This window comes from Arthrobotrys flagrans, assembly GCF_004000055.1.
Source record: "Arthrobotrys flagrans strain CBS H-5679 chromosome Unknown unitig_9, whole genome shotgun sequence".
NCBI classification, from domain to species: domain Eukaryota; kingdom Fungi; phylum Ascomycota; class Orbiliomycetes; order Orbiliales; family Orbiliaceae; genus Arthrobotrys; species Arthrobotrys flagrans.
The window spans coordinates 1,242,397-1,262,237 of NW_027137551.1; the positions used below are offsets into that span (position 1 = coordinate 1,242,397).

General features: G+C 46.6%; 7 protein-coding genes across 7 annotated transcripts; 2 read left to right on the plus strand and 5 right to left on the minus strand.

Annotated features, from left to right (window-relative positions):
- Positions 1 to 2,196: 2,196 nt before the first annotated feature.
- DFL_005731 (uncharacterized protein) lies at positions 2,197 to 3,645 on the plus strand (the record flags this gene model as incomplete). Its single annotated transcript, XM_067635036.1, has 3 exons — positions 2,197 to 3,090; positions 3,151 to 3,512; positions 3,576 to 3,645. 3 exons carry the CDS (start codon positions 2,197 to 2,199, stop codon positions 3,643 to 3,645), a joined length of 1,326 nt encoding a protein of 441 aa, XP_067489507.1.
- A 775-nt stretch (positions 3,646 to 4,420) lies between these two features.
- Positions 4,421 to 5,352, minus strand: DFL_005732 (uncharacterized protein; the record flags this gene model as incomplete). Its single annotated transcript, XM_067635037.1, has 2 exons — positions 4,421 to 5,204; positions 5,270 to 5,352. 2 exons carry the CDS (start codon positions 5,350 to 5,352, stop codon positions 4,421 to 4,423), a joined length of 867 nt encoding a protein of 288 aa, XP_067489508.1.
- A 627-nt stretch (positions 5,353 to 5,979) lies between these two features.
- Positions 5,980 to 7,442, minus strand: DFL_005733 (uncharacterized protein; the record flags this gene model as incomplete). The annotated part of the gene is made up of 4 exons (XM_067635038.1): positions 5,980 to 6,066; positions 6,166 to 6,339; positions 6,716 to 6,748; positions 7,404 to 7,442. The coding sequence occupies 4 exons, from the start codon at positions 7,440 to 7,442 to the stop codon at positions 5,980 to 5,982; spliced, it is 333 nt and encodes a 110-aa protein (XP_067489509.1).
- A 534-nt stretch (positions 7,443 to 7,976) lies between these two features.
- Positions 7,977 to 10,775, minus strand: DFL_005734 (uncharacterized protein; the record flags this gene model as incomplete). The annotated part of the gene is made up of 2 exons (XM_067635039.1): positions 7,977 to 9,249; positions 9,304 to 10,775. The coding sequence occupies 2 exons, from the start codon at positions 10,773 to 10,775 to the stop codon at positions 7,977 to 7,979; spliced, it is 2,745 nt and encodes a 914-aa protein (XP_067489510.1).
- Positions 10,776 to 10,830: 55 nt separating this feature from the next.
- Positions 10,831 to 11,759, minus strand: DFL_005735 (uncharacterized protein; the record flags this gene model as incomplete). The annotated part of the gene is made up of 4 exons (XM_067635040.1): positions 10,831 to 10,852; positions 11,041 to 11,141; positions 11,583 to 11,627; positions 11,685 to 11,759. 4 exons carry the CDS (start codon positions 11,757 to 11,759, stop codon positions 10,831 to 10,833), a joined length of 243 nt encoding a protein of 80 aa, XP_067489511.1.
- Positions 11,760 to 12,837: 1,078 nt separating this feature from the next.
- DFL_005736 (uncharacterized protein) lies at positions 12,838 to 13,759 on the plus strand (the record flags this gene model as incomplete). Its single annotated transcript, XM_067635041.1, has 2 exons — positions 12,838 to 13,481; positions 13,543 to 13,759. 2 exons carry the CDS (start codon positions 12,838 to 12,840, stop codon positions 13,757 to 13,759), a joined length of 861 nt encoding a protein of 286 aa, XP_067489512.1.
- Positions 13,760 to 14,285: 526 nt separating this feature from the next.
- Positions 14,286 to 17,597, minus strand: DFL_005737 (uncharacterized protein; the record flags this gene model as incomplete). The annotated part of the gene is made up of 3 exons (XM_067635042.1): positions 14,286 to 16,029; positions 16,080 to 16,646; positions 16,720 to 17,597. 3 exons carry the CDS (start codon positions 17,595 to 17,597, stop codon positions 14,286 to 14,288), a joined length of 3,189 nt encoding a protein of 1,062 aa, XP_067489513.1.
- Between the last annotated feature and the right edge of the window lie 2,244 nt (positions 17,598 to 19,841).

The following is a 19,841-nucleotide window of genomic DNA, read 5'->3' on the forward strand; positions in this document are numbered from 1 at the left end:
CCCGGCAAGACCTGCGGCCAGAGCAGTGCCTAGGATTGTTAACTTTCATCCTTATAGAGTAATATTCCGGAGAGAGGAAGCTATATAAATATATATCTCTGACAACAGTTATACGTGCAAGCTAAGGGATTTTAAAATACTTCTTTTGTGTCCGTGCAGACAATTTTCTGAAAAAGCATGTTGAAAAATTGTTCTGCTGAATCCTTTTCACGAGAGCAGAAAAACATTATGAAGACTACGTAATCACCCGAAGTTCCGATTGAGAAATCCGGGAACGCAACAAAGGTGTTGAGTAGGTGGTATTTTATAGGGTCTTGATCAGCTCGCTGATTGTCTTGTCGAATTTGGCGGGACTGCCCTTTCCGAGCTTGAAGGTAGAAGCTTACGGATCGATTCAAAACTAGAATATGTGTAAAAGGTTGCTACTGGGATATCGATGCGTCGTTGGCACTGGTACATGTTTCCTAGCCGGCAGCTCGGCCAGGTCGGCCCATAACGTTAAACCGTATTAAATTGGATCCTAAAACAACAAAACACGAATTTCTGACACGCGTTTCAGCTAAGAGCTAGCTATGTTCTCCGTACGACACGAGGCAATGCCGACAGCCAACCGTCGAATACACCTAAATCCAGGTCTGGAGAAGTGCTCCAGGCTTCGTCGACGTTATACCTATCTACTTGGGTTAGAACAACGGAATGTATCCACCATATATTGATAGCGGTTTTGCCCGAGGGGACATACAGTTTGGTTACGAGACTAAGGGGACATATGCAGCGTCTCTATCCCCAACATGCAACACAGAAAACGGAAGAATTAGGAAGGCCTCCCGCATGGACTAAGAATTCGGTGCGCATTATAATATCTGTCGCATATACATGGAAAATCTAGTTTTCAAAGTGCCCATGACCTTGACCCCGCAGGACGGATGCCGGCATTCGATTGGCGTTTCGGCTCCAGAGATGTCCGTTCCATGGAAGCACAATGGATATTGAACATTAGGGGCCATATTTTATCCAGCCAGGTTCCTAGATTCCATTAATATGCAGATACTAAAGAGTGTTCTGTCCGTCAGTCGATATCCCTGAGTTTTCCCATGCGCAAGTTCTCACGATAAATATTCGCTACGCATGAAATATAGATGTCCGTCCGATATCAATCGATCATCAGTGCACCCTCGTTCAAACTGCCAAGGTCTTCGCATTGAGTTCGCATCAATGCATCGGGCCGTGGTCCCGCCTAAAATCTAAAATAGCTACCCACCCGTGTTTAAGTTAATGCTTAATGACTATTCTCCATGGCAAGTTTAGCCATGGCAGAAAATTCTCTAGACTAAGTGACCGAATCTTTAGGGTAGAGTTCTTCATATGCACAACGTTCTCGCTTGACTCGACTAGTTTGCGGGGAAATAGTGGGGTTAGATGTGGGTAGCCCGTTCCTGAGGAAGTTCTAGTCGAATCTACGAGGCGAAAAGCTTGTTTGGCCTAAGAGCTTTGACATACAGGATATCATTCACGGGAAATATAGCTACTAATACCAATAAAAAACCGCTCCCATGCCTTATATTAGCAATACTGGAAGGTGGTCAGGTCAAAGAAGTGGGCAACCTGCAACCTGAAACGTACTTCTGCCCCGCAGATCTCTGCCAAGAACGATTTTCTCATATGCAAGACCCATATGGCCATATATTCTACGTTCATGAATCAAATGCGGCTCCGAGTGTCTGTTAAGATTGTGGAATTATTCCCACGAATTATGATCGATATTGGACCGAAAGATTTTTACACTATATTTGTCCGTCTACGAGGCTGAACCTGGATGGTGTAGATGCATATGCATGCGAACATTCGAAAATTTAAGATCAGCCGTGAAGCAATGAGTTCACAGAGTCTGGATGGCGCCTTGCAGAGACTTTGAGCAGGTAAGGTACACTACGTAAGCCCTACCCCAGAATGCCCGGGGTCGAGAGGGGAATCTGCCTCCGATTAATTACGTCAGGTAGCGAGATACATATCCACAAATTCCGTAACAGACTGTAAACCTAAAATAAAGGATAGTATCCCATTGTGACAGCGAGTCGAACGGCGAAATAAGATCCTCGAATTGTAATTTACGGAACAATGTTTTACTGGGCGCTCCGGCGCAACCGGTACTACTTAAAAATTACAAGGCCCCTCTCTACATATAAAGAAGCTCCAATGGACCTTCAAAGCAATCTAAGTCTAGCAAAGCAATCTAAAGAACTATCTATTCAAACATTCAAACTCCAAGATCTCGATTGGCAATCTTTGGAAAGCACAATGCATAAAGAACAAATCCTTCTTTTGGCACTCGTGCCAGCAGTCTTAGGCTGCTTGAATACAGATACCAATAGCTGCGCAAGCTTTATCAAGTCACAAGTCGCAACTGCCTCTCCATTCTGCGCTACTTTCACTCAAACCGTAGTCACAGCCACAACTGGACTACCATCCTGGGCTACCAATTGTTCCAACAAGCCTAGCATGATCTCTGCTGAGTGTTCGTGCGCATACACCGGTGGCTCCAACCCTACTACTACTCTCGTTACCACTACACGAGCCACAACTGCCACCACTACTACCACCCGCGCCGCTACTACAACTGCAGGTGGCGGCACTGGAACTGGATGTGCTCCGGTTAATCAACTCGCCGGTTTCGGTGCTAGTGCTAGTGGTGCTGGCACTTCTGGTGGCACCACTGTTACCTCTTGCTCCGCTTTAACAGCTGCTGCCAAAAATGGCGGTGTTATCAAGATCAATGGCCTCCTAAGCGGATGTGGTGTTGTTGACCTCATCAGTGGAACTTCTCTTCTGGGTGTGGGATCAAACTCCGGTATCGTAGACGGAGGTATCAGAATCAAGAAAGCAAACAATGTCATTGTCCGGAATCTCAAGTTCAGCCCAGCCAAGAAAGGTGACGCCGTCTCTCTCGACGGAGCTACCAATGTCTGGATCGACCATAACGAATTTTATAGTTTGGGACTAGTTGGAGGAAAGGACGATTATGATGGTCTTCTTGATATTACACACGCTTCGGATCTCGTTACAATATCTTGGAATAAGTTCCGTGACCACGTAAGTAAATATTCTTCAGTCTGACGGCTTAGGAATTAACTCATCTCAAAATAATTTTAGTGGAAAGGATCCCTTGTCGGCCACTCCGACAGCAACGCCAGCGAAGACACCGGCAAACTCAAGGTCACCTACCACCACAACAGCTTCAACAACGTAAACAGCCGCCTCCCATCCCTCCGCTTCGGTACAGGTCATATGTACAGTAACTGCTACACGAACTGCCCAACATCCGGTGTCAACTCCCGCATGGGTGCTCAAGTCCTTGTCGAAAACTGCAGCTTTACCAATGTTCCACTCTCCGTGGTTACAAACTTGGATTCAAAATCAGATGGTTATGCCACTGAGCGAAACAATATCTTCACTGGTACTAGCACTACCAGGATTACTCAAGCTTCTAACTTTAGCCCACCGTACTCTTACACGTAAGTTTACCGTTCAATTTTTCAGGTCTACAGGGTAGTGTGGCGAATCTAACTTTCACTTAGTATGACATCTGCGAGCAATGCCTGCGGCTGCGTCAGCAGCAACGCTGGTGTTGGTATCGTCACCTTTTAAACGTGGAGACAGCCCAAAGACCGCGCCACTTGTCTGGGTACCTCGGACATCTCTCTAAAGCCCTCGGGCGCGCCAAAACCTAAAAAGAGGGGAGAGGTCTATAGTGATTATCTAAATTACACAGACCTCCGGTTTAGTTCTATGTCTCGTGCTCAGACTACCTAGGCTTCTAGTTTCTGACCGAGTTAACGTTGTTTATAACGCTGTATATATATATACGTCTTATCCTAAATGCACATATATATCTAAAACTCATATAAAACATGCGATCAAAATTGACCCGACCCAATCTCTCTTCTTCTAGACCCTCAAGTAAGTCCCATTGCATTATTGCCATCGCAGGCCTATATGCAGGATCCACTTAAAACAATTTAGGCCGCAGGTAAATCCAACAGTCCAAATTGTGTTGCCAACTTGTCCAATGTGAGCACGAGTTGGTATTCGGTCTTAGCCTTCTTAAGGTATGAATTTAAACCATCCTGCCAGTGCTCGACTTCCAATACTAATGAGGGCTCTTAAATCGATAGTACTCCTTCCTAAAGGGCAGACAATGGAATTTCATATATTCATATCAAACTCAAGGGTATATCATCTACAAAGCCAGTCCCAAGGATAACCTGCCCGTTTATACAGTTCCAACCAAAAAAATATATATATCTACAAAGAATAGAAAGAACAAGGAGTATACAGAAGAAGAATCTAACAAAAAAGAGATCCTAGCCCAGAAGTTCACAAGACAAGCCCTGAAGATTAAAAAAAATGGTAAACAAAAAACTCAACCCGCCGCGGCCTTCCCTATAGCCAATGACTCAGTCGATAAATTCCTCACCTCCTCAAAACTATTATGATCCTCTCTAATCTCAATCTCCGTCGTCCTCATAATCTCCCAACAACACTTCCAACTAACATTGGTGTTGAAATTCTCATCACTCCTTCTTCCTTCCTCGAGGTCCTTACTAGAACCGCTACTATGACTATGTCCATCATCCTCGCCCATAAACGGTCGGACATGAATCGTCAAGTTCTCTTTAGAATGTAGCAATGCCCTTTCAAAGAAATAACTCTTCCTCGCTGCCGCCAGTCTACCATCCGGATCTCCAGAAAATACTATTGTGGACATCTGATATACCTCCCCTTGTGGATGCTGTTTCTCCTTTTTCGACCCACCAACTCCTCCCCTTATCTCCGTTTCACAGACCACCTCATCGCTGCCATCCCAGATACTCTCCAACTGGGTTAATTGGTTCCTAGACCCCAGGTTTCTAGACGCGGCTCGACTCGGTAATCGGATACCGCCTCCATTAATCCCACTCTTTCTATTACCCAAGTTCTTTGTCCTGGAGTGTTCAAGTCCGTAAACACTTGGTGTCGCCTCTGAGAATCTGAATTTCGTAACTTTGGTGACCAAAGGCTTCAAAGCGGGTAATGAAGCACAAATGATTCCAACATCGGATTCTAATGCCGTCCAAATCCAAGCACTAAATCCATCCCAAGTTTTGTCGTAACTGTATGCTGTTTTGGCGACATAATAGAGACGAAGAGCGCCGGCTATACAGACACTATATAACATGTTAGCTTGATCGTGTTGTAAATCTATTGCAATAGAAGAAAGGTGAAAACTTACAAGAACCCCAGTGCAAAAACACCAACCAACCCCACCCTCTGCCTCGTCGGTAAATGCACTTTACACACAACCGGCAGCGGCATAATCCACAACCAAGAATCTAAAGCAATATTAACAGCCGCATTACTAACCAACGCATATCCATCGCTCAAGCATTTAGCATCCGGAAAATCAAACGGTTGCCAATAAGCTCTTATCGGAACACAATAAAAGATAACCATAAAAGTATATGTCACTCCAGAGGCAATAACAAGGAATATAGTGACATATGTAAGTTTTCGAAAAAATCCAGAGGGAAAAAGTCGTAGGTAAAACATAAGGATTGATAGTTTTGTGAGTGTTACGGTAACGCAGTAGATAAGCATGTTTGCCCATGCATATTCGAGAGATTTTGTTCGTAGGTGGTGGGGGACGTCGTAGATGTGTAAGCCGTAGCCGGCGGTCGTGGCAAGGCATGTTGAAATTGTGAGAGCAAAACAAAATATCTACGCAAATCCTCAAGCAACATCAATTAACTAACCCGTGGCTACTTTGATGTGATACGCATGAGGTTCAAGATATCCTAGCTCTACTTCGAGAACAATTACTCACACTAGCAGGAATTATTAACCAATCATCCACCCCAAAGCTCCTTATCAACCACTGCCTTGTGTATATCCTTCCTACAACCACTATCGCCGTCAAGAAGAATAACACAACCTCGACGGCGATTAGATAGTGACCTCTGTTCGCGGGATTGCTATAGTTTGGCTCGGGCCATGAAGCGATGACTTCGGGAGGCGGTACCCGTGACATATCTGCGCCGAAAGGGTCGTCGTCGACTGTGTCAACTGTAATTGTCGTTGTTGGGAAGAAGATGCCGGTTGGGACGAAGTATTAGAAACCGTGGTAGTTACTTTTCTCTTAACCCTGCCAGCCTTTTTCGTCTCACTACTGCCACTTGCAGCCACAATAGTCGAGATCAAGATCGTATAAACCGATGCAAAGAAAGCTACGGCGGTAAAATCGTAGCTAGCTAGTACCACCAATAGGGAAAAAGCGGGAGGAGCCATCAGTTGTAATAGAAAAATCTATAAAAAAAAAACCGAGAAAGAAAAATTACCATTAGCCCTGAATCACCACGCCCAATAAATTAAAACCTTAAAAATAGTGGTGAATCATGAAATGTGCGAGGTCTCCAGAAGGTAAGCATCGGCAGGGAAGTAAGAAAAGGAAAATGTTGCGCAAGGAGGCCCCATGGGGGGCAAAAGCACATGTCAGTCCCCTGGTTGTAGAGTAAAGGGAAACGCAAGGAACACGCCCATGTGGCGATTCCATATTGTCATCCCGGAGGACCAGGAATGTTAACGACCATAACGGCACGACGGAGATATTTCCATTGCGCACGACATGCGACAAAAGCTTCGAATTTCACGGCAAGGGTATAAACCACTGTCAAACACATACCTTGCAAGTATCGTACGCGATACTTACAAACCCCTAAAGCTTTACTTTTTGGTAAAAACCGAATAAAGAGTTGGGGAATGCAAGAAATTTTTTATGGGGTACAGCAGTAACCCAATTGGCCAGCTTTGGAAATGTGAGACAATTCGGGGAAGGTGGTGGATAAGGCTGCGAAGCACTAAGTCTTTTTATCCTCGGTTTAACGATGGTGTGTTGTCACTGTTATATTTTTCTTCTGTCTGGTCGAAAAAGCTTGTGACAAAAGTCTTCGGAGATGGAAGTATTTAAGGAGAATACAGTGCACAATCCATAAAACGATTTCGTTTGGACTATCGAGGCGCACCGGTGCATTCTTAAATCCCAAGCGCATAAACATCTGAGCTACGGAAGCGAAATTCGGCGTGGACCTATAAAGAAGGTCATCGATCGAATGTCCTGCCTGAACATGCTCTGGAGCTATAGAATCTTCAAACTATCATGACAGACAGAGCAGGCAGCATTGAATCGACAAGTGCCAATGGAGCCGGCACCGCGTGCATCCGTAGCCCCTCATAGGCCGAACGGAAGCTGCAGGTACATGCCTTTAAGGTGGCCGACAGGAAGAACCGACAGGTTGAAGGTGTGTCAGTTTGTCTTTGAAGTGATTGGACTAGCCTAAAGCTGTACACTGCTCCGAATCCACATTACGTACTCTGTACTTGCCATAAGAAGGCATGACGGACTCGACCATGGTGGAGAAACCTGCAAGACATCTTATCATCATCCCGGGATTTAGCCCAATAAGATTCGAATTCGCTACAAAAGTTTGGTCCTTGCCGGCCAAGGTGTGATTTTGGAAGGTTCGTTTGGAGTGTGGCTGCCTGATTCGGCGAACAATGCTGCCTTGAGCTTGCAGGGATCCATTGCTACTGTTTGGGTTATGCAATTGTCAGAACTTGATAAAACTTTGAGCGAAGCTCAGCCTCGAGCATTTTGAGAACATCGTTTCTGTATACTCTTCCGTTATCGCGACTTCTAGATATTAGGTAAGAATCTATTATATTGTAAGTGGTCGTAAGAAGATACATGATCCTGCAATCTAATCCGTCGCTAACTACACCTAAAGAATACTCGAAGAAAGCATTGATATCAGACTCCAACAACCCCAAGAAATCGCCATGCTCAAAAATAATAGCTCCCTGATGATAATAACCGCTAAATGCTAATAGATTGATCCGTCAAAACTGCAGTACCGCCTCCAGATATAGTACACCTTAACGTCCCCTTATTTCCCAACTTTACTTAATAAGCCCCCCAGTTCTCTCTTCTTTTCACATTGCATTCCCTCTACAACTCCATCTCTGCCCTTTCTTCTCCCGCACTCCACCACGATGAATCTCACAAAATCCTTCGATTCCCAGTAACAACTATGCGCTCCTAGCATGTTCAGATACTCGCTATCCAGCATTCCCGCACCGGCTTTCAAGTACCAATCGATCTGACCGCAATCGTTCAATAGATACATTCTCCTCTCGGCTAGCTCTTCTCGACTAAAATCGTGAACTTCGAGCTCCATATTAGATGGGAGTCGCATGGGCAGACTTGGCAGAGTCGGTTTCACGGTCGCTACCGGTGAAGAGGAATATCGCGGGAGATACGACAGGAATCCACCAGCAGTTGATGGCACTAGAGCCCTTTTCAAGGATGCCGCGTAAGTGGGATCAACCGTCGCATTCAGTTGGTAAGCGATCGGGTCCGAGTAGTGCATAACATTGTATATATTCTCGACTGCGAGACAGCCGTATCTTCCCTGCATGCCACAGACCGACGGATCCGACGAGTCTGGGTTCTCGAGTTTGAGTTTGTACCGGGGTATCAAGCCCCTTCTGTTGATAAGCATGAATAAGCCGGCTGGTGAGCCGGCACAAAACAAATTCGTAGTGTTGAAGTCGAAAGTCCCAGGGGTAGTTGGCGTTACGGACATGTAAGAAGCATCGTCGTCATTTGGGTCTTTTTCTGGTTGCATGGGGATCGGCATCGATGTTCGAGAACTCGCGCGGAAAACGTTAGTAGGCTGGGCGCTGAGGATATCAAGTGAGATCGCCGAGCCTAAGCTGTGAGCCATCAAATGCACTCGCCCGCCGCCTAGCTCCGAGCCGAATCCAGGATTGTTTTTACACCAGAGCTTATAAATCCTATTTGCTTCTCTAATAACTGCGTTGACCATTTTGTTCTTATGGTGAGACAAATAATATGGGATATCCATTACGACGTCCCCCATTAGGCTTCTGACAGCAGGGATCGTCGGCGGTGTTATGTCTTCAAGTGAAAATTCCAATTCGTCCTCATCCTCCTCTTCAGAGTTGCCTGCGATACCATCTACGTCAAATTTGACTGTGGACCTCCAATTAACAGGGAGGATCATGATGCCCACTCCCTTTCGCAAGTGAGGTTTAACAGCAGGATCTCTAAGCTCGAGGTTGATGAGACGTCTGAAACCATTAATAGCGTGTGTGAAATGGAATGACTCCACACGTTCTGAGAGTTTTTGGCCAATACTAGCAGCCAAAGTTAGCATAGCACTAATGCAGATAGAAATTTTTGTGGCATACCCGTGTATTACGAGGATCAAGTCAGTGATTCTTTGTCTCTCGTCTGCATCCATCTTAGCGGATAGTCCGTATTTATCACCGTGGATTTTCCTCCAGGCCTCTATATCAAAACCACGGACGACTGGGGTACCAACGGTCAGACCTCGTTTTATGGCAGCTAGAGGCCGACGATTTCTGCCTGCAAATCCGGCAAGTAAACTATCCTTCATAATATAGGCTGATTTAGCGTCTGCAAAGATAACCCATTCGGCGCTCGATGGGTCTGGTTTCCCGGTGATTTCGATTTCCCCATCCCTGGCTAGATCTGCATTCAACGTAGCACTTTCCTCCATCATCTCAGCTGGTTGGTCCATTGTGCCAGTTGTTGCTGTTGTCAAGGTTGCGGTAGGTGGCCGGGAAACAGTTTTGATAGTAGGTATGACCCATCGAATTTTAGCTTCCGCTTCCTCTCCAACTTTAACGGCACTCTCGAGTTCCCAAGCCCACTCCTGCGTCCACGCCATGACCTCCCTCCACCCCTTTTCCAGAGCATTCGCTTTTTCTGTTTCAACAGGGAACATTGTATCCTTGTAAAACCAAGTTCCTCGTATAACTTTTGCATTATCCAATCCGTCCCGCGGAGACCAATATATCGGCTCCATGTTCAAGCTTGGTATTCTGACTTGGTGGAGCCGCTGAATCCCAACCGGAACAAGTTTTTCATCCTTTTCTTTCTCTTCAGATGTAGTCGCTCTTGTTGATTTTCGATCTTTCGAACCGTGTCTGCTTTCTGACGATCTTGGCTTCGAGCTTTTCCTTAGTGGCTGAATATCCCCACGGCTTTTCACTCGAATAAATGGATTAGATGTTGTTCCTGCTGAATTTGAATAACTCCCTAGGCTTGGAGATGCAGATGGTGTCAATGCGGCTAGTTGAGATGTAATACTCGATATCGAGTTCCGATTCTGCTTTTTCACTTCCCGTCTTTCCATTGCTGTAGTTGGGAAGTCATCTGCCGGCAACGTTTGGCCATTACGAGTAGGAATTGAGACTGGAGGTGGGGCAGCCCCCTCCTCTGACATCTCTGGTGGTACGTCGCTAGTTCTTAGTGGAGAAGAAGTGCACTCTTGACTCTTTCTCGGGTCACTTTTCCGCCTTCTGCCTGGTCTGGTGTCCGTAGGGGCGCTCGTAGATGAAGTTGATATCGGATTTATTGGTGTCGGAGGTTTTTTCGTTTCCTTCTCGACTAGGACAGCCTGATACGCCTTTTCAAGGGCTTCCGAGTCATGGACGGAAAAAGGGCGAGGCGGGTATCGTGCTTGGGTGGTACCCGCTGTTGGAAGCGGTAGCGGTGCTAACGGATCATCGAGAGGATGTGGTGCAAGATAGAAGTACCATGGAAGCAATTCTGGAGGTAGTGCAGGGATGTGATGATGGCCTGGTGTATGTGTGGGAGGCGGTGGTGATGCCCTTCTTCGACGAGGTGCTGGCATCGTGATGACGACAACCGACTAGGTACCGAGTTACCAGGGTTTCCAACAGACTCCCCTACCCGGCAATCTGAAGTGATCTATTAGGTTAGAAATCTTCTTTAGCAAATACTATCTCCAAAACCTAGATTAAGTAAAAGGGAAAAAATGTCGAGGAAGGTCTCTGAGAAGGAAAAGTAGGTTATGAAGGATCCAACAAGTCGTCTCAGGTCCAACAAAAGTAAAACAGCAGTAACAGGAGACAATGAACTGGAACAGATTCTCTCACCCCTCAAGCCCTCCTTCGCCACCTAGGTATTTCCTTGTGTGAATTGTGAAACCACCGATATCGATTCCGCAGATGGCTAGACTGTTTGACGTCGTCGCTCGCTACGGCAGCTTCCCGAACAAGGGGACCAAAATTGCTATGCTAATTGTTGAAGCTTCCGCTGAGTGTCCGCAGCTATCCTCCGTTGGATGCAGTTTCGCAATATCGATATTAACATATCAACGTTTGGTAAAGAGATTGGAAGTCGAAGGAGGGAGTAATCGTGAGAGAATGAAGGCAAGTTGAGGTTGATGAGAGCTGGCCTCTTGCTGGGCTGGGGAATGGATGTTGGTTTGCGTTAACGAACGAATGACGAAAACACGAGGCTGCTTGCTGGGGAAGACCAACGCGTGTTGTTCATCACTGGTTGTCTCCACCAATCAGACAACGCAGAGACTGAGCATGCTTGCCCCAACCAATTCCCCATCTTATCTTATCTCTTGGCATAGATCGCTCCATATCTCTTCAATCTAGATCTATAGATCTATAGATCTAATAAGCACCCTGCAGCTCTGGGATAGTAGTATTATCGATAACTTAACTAGGAGCTACCTATGATCAATATATACCTTCTAACTCCCGGTTTATTAGTACCGTGCACTAACCATATCCTTGATCAGAGCCCAATATTTAGGTGTGCCATTCGTACTCGTTAAGGCCGAGGACGAGCCGTTCCGCATTGCCAATTGATGCATCCCGCCAATATCTATCAATATGTATATTAATGAAGCCGATACTTGTATATATTCCAACAACTATCCACCAAAATAAATGCATTCCGGGCAGCCCCTTAAGTATTACCTCGCTTACTGACTCAAGTATATATAAACCAAAAATCGACTTAGTCTCCGATTCACCCAACACTTTCCCATATCGATTCCATTGACAGTTCAGATGCATCCCAAAAAGACAGGACCAAGAGCCAGGCCAAGAATTACATACAGATGGGCCTATACTCAAATGGTGGTTTATCCACCTGCATGGGCCTAGCGTGCATTCTTCCTCAAGATGTCCTCTGCAAATTTCACATCTACACTTGGCGAACAAGAAAAAGTGGAGCGGAGTTGGATCATCCTCTTAAATTCAAGTTCTGCTTATGACTTTACATGGGGCATCAAAGATCTGCAGCTGAAAAAGCAAGAGGCCGGTCCAATCACAGCTCGTTCAATTCGAACCCGACGCAAGACACTTGTCACATTCTCCGGGAGACAATTGCAAAGGCCTCCAATGCAAGGAAACCATGCACGGGAACCTCCCCACTCCGGAAGGAATCTAACCGATCGATCGATCCACTGAGCGAGAAAAATATGAGCTAGACCCTATGGTTCCCGGGGGATAAACTCCAATGTTGGACTTCATTCAAACCAAGAAGCGAGAGAAATTCCCCGCTCCTGCAGCAGGCGCCCGACCCTAGAAAAAAAAAAAAAAAAAAAAAAAGAGAGAGATAGGTCTCTCGCTCTCATGGACTGAACAGGACCAGGGTCAATGGTTTTCGTCTATGCAGGTTGGGTCAATCGAATCGAACTCGCAATAACGAAAACTACCTGGCGTGCATCAGCGGACGGCAGCAAACTGGAGCAAGTCCTATCCAATCGACCTTGTAACGTATGAGCTCCAGAAGAAAATCAGAGGCAGTGTGGGTTATCAGTGACATAAAATCTATCTCCGTCCCAGACCTTCACCTTCAGAATCCATTCTCCCTCTCCTCACCCTCACACACAACTTGTGTATATCCATTTCCCCCATACAGCCTTCAAAATGGGTGGCATACTTCACAACACCGCGGGCGTCTTTATCAAGCTCTTTGTCTTCCAATGGGACTTTGCTCTCTTCCTCCTTAACATGGTTACTCCCGACCGAAAGGAGGGTCAAGTTGTTCCCGCTGGATGTCCCGGCCATAATCTCTCATGGCCAGAATATGTACCTCCGAAAGAAGGCGATTCTCGTTCTGCATGTCCCATGTTGAATGCCATGGCAAACCATGGAATTCTCCCACACGATGGTAGAAACATCACTTTCGTAGAACTCAACCACAAAATTCGACAAACCTTCAATTTCGCCCCTACATTCTGTTTCTTCGTGCCCAAATTCGCTGCAGACTTTTTGAACCGATCTTACTGGAAGGATAAGTTCGATCTCGAGGAAATCAGCAAGCACAATGCTATTGAGCACGATGCAAGTTTGACCAGACAAGATGCTGCGTTGGTTCCAGACCAGGCGAAACCGGACTTAAAGCTCGTACACGATTTACTTGCTGAAGCTACTGGGAAAATGGCGGACGGCAGTGCTAGACTCACGATTCCAGACTTGTCGAGGGCATTGTCAAAGCGACGAGTTGATGCTAGAAAAACAAACAAGGATTACTCGGAAAGCTTCTTCCATAATATCTTTGGAAGCTCAAAGTATGCCTTCTCCTAACGGAATATTCTTCAGGGTCAATTGACACTAACTTGGTGCAAATAGCTCCTCTACAATGCTTACATTATTTGGCGGCTCTATCAACGATCTCACACCAATGCTTACTGAGGAACGGTTTTCTGAACACTGGGAGCCACGTGTAAGATCTCGATTTGGTCTAACAATGGCGAAATTCAACTTGACCGTTCTCCCGGTTGAGAAGGGTATTGATACTAAGAAGATCGAGAAGGAACAGGCTGAAGCCGCAGCGGCAACAAATTAATATTAATATTGAGAAAATTTGGTTTGGGGGAGAAGTCAAGGCGGTCTCGAGGAGAGGGGTTTGCTAGATGCATTTAGTTATGACCTGTGATATATCTATGCTTTTGTAGCCACAGCGACAATTTGGCTCTAGTCTAATGTGTGATTTTTTTGGAAGATTTTGAGTCCTAAGATGCAATTATCTTGTTATTGATATTACTTTATAATATAGCCGTTATCGATATCATGATCATGATGAAGCTAAACTATAATCACATATCGAATTCACAAAGTTTCTTAAAAACATATCGAGATGCAGTTCTGTAAATTGCACTAAAGATGGCATTTCGGATTAAATTATATACTAGCTTCGAGAGATACTCCCTTCTTCCACCATTACCACAAATACACCCTACTCATTAAATAATCCAATACTACTTAGAACGCTTCTTAAATGCTCAAAACCATACGAATTTTGTAAGAAAAATGGAAAGAAAAACTCAAAATCCTCCAACTCAGTCTTACAGAAATAATACATAAGCCTTTCTCTAAGCATCATATTCCAAAGTCAAAGAAGTTGGAACTGGAGACTCCTTGGCATTATCATCCAAGTACTGCTTCCACTGCAGACCAGCAACATCGTAGTGGGCAACAGTGAAGTTGCCCAACTTGCCAGCTGCCTTCCTCACATTCTTCAGCTTGAATACCTCTCTTAGTGTTGAAGCAAGCGCGGCTCCGATCAACTTGGAACCATAGCAAGAGTTCAGACCGCTACCGAGAACAGCATAGTCTGCCAGTGGGCGTGTAGGGTTGACCTTCTCTGGTTCTGGGAAGGCAGTGGGGTCCAAACCAACTACAGAAGTAGCTGCAAGAACAGTCTGGCCAGACTTAATGGTAATGGGTCCTCGGGCACCATCATTGATAGTGATATCCTTGCTAGCGACACGTGGAACACCAAGAATTGCAGGGGCAAGACGGATACCCTCATAGACGAAGCCGCGGAGCTCTTGCTCAGCGGATGCGGCATCGGCGTTGGCCAATTGAACCAAGCGCTCCTTATACTGTTCGTAGCCGGGGCTAAGATACAAGTCAACGAGAAGGGAAGCTTGGTGGGTAAGAATGGCAACAAGTGGGGCGCTCATATTGAGAATATCAGCTGCAGAGTCAGGGACCGCTTGCTTGGAGTCATTGAGGGCGTGGTAGAGACGGTCAGCGTGGGGGCCGACTTGGAAAGCGCTACCCTTCGCAAGCCAGTCGACAACGGCCTCTGTAATTCCCTTTTGGGTCTTGAGATGGGTTTCGAACACATGGAGCAGCGAACCGGCAGCTTGAACTGCAGATTCACGTAGCCGCCATTCCAGAACTGGTACAACGTTGAAGTTCTGGTAAAGATAGACGCCCAAATAGTTACCGAAAGCTTCGAATGGAGTGAACACACCACGGGGTGTCTCCACGGTCTTGAGCGGAATAGCGAATCGATCCGCAACCCAGTGGATGGGGACAACATTTGTAACGTCACGAACAATATCGATCGATTTTCTACCCTTCTTAAAGGATAGCGTGTTTTTCTCAATAAGGGCTTTCATATTTGAGCTGAAGAAGAGAGAAACATTCTTCTCGAAACCTTCCTCGACCAAAGACTTATGGATTGGGCTGGTCATGGAATCATGGCGCTTAAAATCGTTCCATCCGTTCAAAAAGTCGTGACCATTCTTGCTGGTGGGGATCTCAGCTGGGTACGGGGTTTTGAATCCATCAGCATCTCCAAGAATCTGCTTAACAGCAGCCTCAGATTGAACACTGACGAGACCCTTGCCCGCTGGAGGTCTGGCGGTGATGTATTTGTTGGCAACCTTGTTTCCTTTCAGAATTCCTTGGACGGCCTCAGGTGTATAGAATGGAAGTAGCGAGTATGTCGAAGTACCGGTAAGTTCACCAGAAACACCATTCATGAGCAAAACTGGCAAGATACCGCCGTATGCTCCTGGAGCACGTTCGGAGAGCGAAGCGGCACCCCAGTTGGTCAAGGTATTGCTATTGAAATCGTAGCTAAGGAATCGATCGCCACGGACTAAGGCGACGGCGTCGTCCAAGATACCACGACCAGTAGTTTGTCCCGGGCAAACACCGCTACCAGGCATGGCTGGCTTGGTGCATTCAGCCATCAAACCTGGGTACAGCTCCATATTGTCAATATGGCCATAAAGGAGCTCAGCTCGTCTTGCGACTTCTTTGTCCGGATTCCAGTCTTCGAATGTTTCGTACTCCTTCAAGTTGAGGTATTTTCGGAATCTATCTCCCAGTCAGTATCACCGCGCAAAAATCTAGCGTTGGAGGCTTACTCGTTCAATGTGCAAACGTTGAAAACATTTCTGGCTTGCAATTGACCCATTATATCGACAACCTTGAGACTGGCGGGGGTACCATGGGCACCGAACTCATGGGCAGGCTCCTCAATACAGCTCTTGATGATATCGGCGAGCTCGGTATCGTTGAAAGTACCGTCTGCCTGGCGCTTGAGCCCACCAAATGTCCAGTCCTTTGGAGGAGTGACCATCAACTTGTGACCCCAGGTCTTCATGACCTTGTGGAACATCTCGACAGTAACGTCCTCCAAATCCTTGAGGTCCGGGAAATCGTATCGAATCAATTCTTCCATCCATTTGTCATCAGCAGCGCTGAGTGCCGCATGCCAATGGTACAGGACAGCGAATTCAACAGAAACCAAGTTACCGGAACCACGCTCCACACGCTTGCCTCCTTCCTTGATCTCCTTTCCAAGATTGAGAGACCACTCGGAGTTAGCTCGTGGGGTGTTGAGAATAGCAGCGACGTAATCTCCCAGAACGCAAGAGGCGAAATATCCAACATTTATGTTTCGGGTAAGCTGGAAGATATCCTCGTCTTGCCTATAGAGTCATTCACATTAGATCACTATTTGCGCGCCCCGAAAATACTGGTATCGAGGAACTGAATCCTTACCATTTCTTGCCGGCATCATCAAGGCTATCCCATGGCTTATATTTGCCCTCCTCGTTAATCGACAACAAATTTCGGGCGACACGATTGTGGTTTCTTGAAAACATGAGCAGAACCGCAATGACACCTGGAGGCATCATCATGATTCTCTCAGAGGCAATCGAATCTGGATGGATTAAACCATTGTTGTATGTTCTAACTCTGACTTGTTCCTTTTCTGTATTTCCGTACAAAGTACTGAGGTCTACATAACTCGATGTCTCGTTGATGAAGGGGTCTTTCCTTGAAGTTTGGAAGCACTCATGAATAACGACTGTGGCGAACGAGAAAAACATGCGATTCAATCCAGACGGGTGCTTGCGGAATGGGCCTTCTCGCTTCAACAGAGCTTCATAGACAGACTCCACATCTGGCAGATTCGGGCCCTTTGGCTTCATGGGCGGAACGTTTCTCGAATATGGAGATCCGGCCTTCCCCAATTCAGTGTTCCAGGGAACGTTTCCGCCGCCATCATGTCTTCGATATCTAGCCTCTGGGCCAGCCGTAGTAGGATATGGGTGCGGCAAATCGTGCCAAAGCATGGTAATAAATCCATCAGATACTTTTTGGCTTAGTCCGCTGTTTGGCGGAAGACCTTGAAGCATGGTTACACCATTTTCAAGCATGAGTTTTTTATCGTCAATGGGTTCACCAGATGCCAGTGTTGTAACGGCTTGGGCCATTGTCGCCTTGTCTTTCATGCTAAGATGGGTAATGTCATGGAGAATACTTGTCTTCTCCTCGACAGGAGTGCCATTGACCATAGAACCCGGTCTCTCACCGCGAGACTTAAGCGGGTTTCTCTTGATGGTTTGAATGATGGATTTGAGTTGGGGCGCCATTGTGAATTCGCTTTCGACTGTCGCAGCCAATACAAAGGGCGAAACTGGCGGATTTGTGCTGGAAGGATTGCAAAGTTTGGGGGAGAGAGTGAAGAGGAGAATTAAAAGTGGGCGGAGGTATCATGAAATAATTATGCCTCTGTGACGACAATCCATGCACCTAATCGCAGTCGCAGCAACCCCAGGCCATTGAATGCCAGCTGAGTCTGAAATCAGAAGGCTGGGGTGCTTCAATTTGCCCAAATGCAGCATGAAGCCGTGTTTTGTGCACCAACAGGAATCTGCAAGTGGCACCTGGGATACTGTGGAGTATCATGATGAGCATTCCAAAAGACTCTATTCGCCGGGAGGTTGCTGGCAACTCCAGGGTTTGGTTGGGTCATAATACCGGGACATGGGTGCCGGTCCGTCTGAGACCTGGCGAGCCAAGCAAGGAAAAAAAAAAAAAACTATATATTCCCATCCTATGAGATAAATGCAAGTGGATGCAGCCAGCTTAAAGTAGCGAGTTAAAATTGCGCCAGCCGATCCAAGTGCATGTAGGAGTACTTACTCGTGCTTGGAAGCCGCCATGTCAGAGAGTATGCAGCTGGCAGACATTGAGCAGGGAAAATTCAGCACTGTGAGGCGCCTGGGAGAGCTGGTCCAAGACCTGCCTGGAACCACACTTTCTCCGAGAGAAGATTAGCGAAATATATGTTCGATCTGAATTCGCTTTCCTACCCGCTTGGAAGGTGGGTCCACTCGATCGAGGAAGGAGAGAGGCCCACCCATCTGATGTCTTCACTATTGAACTCTTATGGAAATTCCCGACCCTCTGCAAATTAGATCGGTTTTTTGCGATTGCCTTGCGTCTTTTCTTTTAAAGATCGATCGCGCGCCTTCCCGTCCGCATTTAATGTACATACGTACACACCTCCTTTGTGTAGTTCGTATCGATAACGACGCGAGAGGCGGCTGCTGCTTGGACGAACCACGATGCATCGAAACGTCATCCGTGCCGATATATCCACGTTACGATACATCGGGTACAGGTACGTACCGAGCAGTTTTCAACGTTGTGTCACCAATTTGCGGGAGAGACTTAACAGTATTCTAGTCGACCGTCACATATTGGCAATCCGTTCGATTAGCTCGCAGGATCGAGGCTATATGTAGCCCGCAAGGGTTGGAACGCTTTCAAAAGGCCCCGGCCTAGATTCTTTCATTCGTCACAAGCTTCGGCGACAAGGAGACGGGAGGGATGTGGGTGGCACAAGCCTCCCCGGTGCAATGCCGTCAGCCAGCCAGAGTAGCCAATCAGAGCCCCGTGGTTTCGCTTCTAAGCTTGGGCCGCCGGGATATGTTGTGAGGCAGGATTTCTTGGCCTGTCGCATTTCGATGTTTTCTTAGCCTTGGGTGTGAAAATAACCAGAGTGGAGTCAATCCATGTGCCATCAGATCTCCTCTCTGCAGTCGAAAGTCTCATGCATGTCGGTGGAGCCATCCACGGATGGTTTTGAGAAGTCTCATCCACAAATTCACCCGTCGATCAACCGAAAAAAAGAGAACCAGAACGGCACACCCTGCATGAGAAAAATCCCTCCAGGAGAACTTCAATGCGGATTGCAGGTGCGGGCTCGTGATCGACTCCCCTCTCAATTCTGGTATTCCGACAGCCGGTTCCTTTTCGTGTGGCCGAGTCGTCTCATTGCATGCTATCGTGGCGAGCTCAAGCTCGGGGTCAAGCATTTCCCTTCCATCCGGCCTGGGATACATGTATATTTGAAGTACTAGTCTCAAGGCTAGGTAGTCTCAGCTTGAAGGTTTTGCGCGCGTGCAAGCGCCTTTTAAATGCCACCCCCAACACGGTTTTTGTCGCATATCAAAACATTTCGGCTTGTATCTCGATTTCAGAATATTCTGCTTCCAGACTAGCGCACGTTACGACGAGTAATTGCTCGATAGCTTCTCCTTTTGTAACATCGCTCGATCTACGATCCTACCCAGGATTCAGCATAGCCCTCATGCAAAACGCAGAAAGTTCGATATGGTTGCTGCAACTGTTCGACGCAATTGGATGTTGATACATTCCCAAATGCCGTCCCAAGTGTAGCTAAGCTTCCGCCTAGCTCCACAGAAGGATGTCCTCGACTGCGATATGTACATATCTACAGAGTAGTTGGATTAAATGGCCCCAGGATGCCTAAATTCGTTCATTTAATTCTTCTTTTTTTTGTCACGTAAAATCTGGCTTCCGCGCTT